The sequence below is a fragment of the Myotis brandtii genome, unplaced genomic scaffold (genome assembly GCF_000412655.1).
Source record: "Myotis brandtii unplaced genomic scaffold, ASM41265v1 Scaffold38520, whole genome shotgun sequence".
NCBI lineage: Eukaryota > Metazoa > Chordata > Mammalia > Chiroptera > Vespertilionidae > Myotis > Myotis brandtii.
In genome coordinates, this window is record NW_005342035.1 from 1 (window position 1) to 808 (window position 808).

Consider the following 808-nt stretch of genomic DNA (forward strand, 5'->3'; position numbering starts at 1 on the left):
AGCCTAAGAACACAACTACTGCAAGGCACATAAACATTTGCTAAATGAATGAACATGTGACTAATCACACTCCCAGCTTAGCTTCCTGGCAACGAGAATAAGCTTCCTAGCACCCTAACCTCTCCAGAGAATAGCAAGGCCCCTGTTTCAGATGCTCCCACTAAGAATCTCCCCTGGGCTTTCCACTGCCCTATACCACTGGTCTTACCTCTGTCTCAGGGGTTGAGGGCACCCTCATGATCCGCTGGTTGACATCCCGTAGGAAAGCATCAATCCGCTCCTTCTTCTTCTCTGACAGCCTCACTTCCTTCAGTAGCTCCTCTACCTGTAAGAAGGGGTGAGGGAGAGTCCTTTATCCTCAGGATCTCAGGTCTGCCCCTCTAAGCTAAGCCCCAGCCACACAAAGTACCTGTAAACGAAGCAAGCTGGAGTGGAACAGGCTCTCAGTCTCCCGAAGGCGATTCAGTTCCTCACTGGTAGGTTCCTTGTACAGTTCTGCCCGGCTAAGCTTCACTGGCTGCAGGAGACCCTCCACTGGAGACCCAGCCACTGTATGCTTCTTTGAAAATTCCTTCTTCCCTTTCTTGACTGTGCCTTCCAGAGTTGGCTCCATCATCTGTGCCCAGCGAGAGGGAGAAACCAGTGTGAGGTCATAGATGTTTAACGTTCATTCACTGCCTGAAGTACCACCTGATAGGATGTGGGTAAAAGCTTTACTTGCATCTGTTCCCGCTTTTGAATGGGAGTCAGATTGTGGAACACTCAGGATAATCATTCCTTAGAACAGTGGTTCTCAACCTTGGCTGCA

The 808-nt window shown here is 49.9% G+C and overlaps 1 protein-coding gene across 1 annotated transcript; it reads right to left on the bottom strand.

Moving 5' to 3' along the window:
• Positions 1-89: 89 nt before the first annotated feature.
• On the bottom strand, positions 90-615 carry LOC102259043 (nucleolar protein 6). The gene is made up of 2 exons (XM_005853083.2): positions 410-615; positions 90-325 (listed from the first exon to the last, which is right to left on the bottom strand). The coding sequence occupies exons 1-2, from the start codon at positions 611-613 to the stop codon at positions 191-193; spliced, it is 339 nt and encodes a 112-aa protein (XP_005853145.2). The 5' UTR covers positions 614-615; the 3' UTR covers positions 90-190.
• Positions 616-808: the final 193 nt, after the last annotated feature.

Excerpts from the sequence above, each read along its gene's own strand:
- LOC102259043 (XM_005853083.2), bottom strand. The coding sequence starts at position 613 with ATGGAGCCAACTCTGGAAGGCACAGTCAAGAAAGGGAAGAAGGAATTT. Across the intron at positions 326-409 it reads CCAGCTTGCTTCGTTTACAG|GTAGAGGAGCTACTGAAGGA; the intron begins GTACTTTGTGTG and ends CCCTTCTTACAG.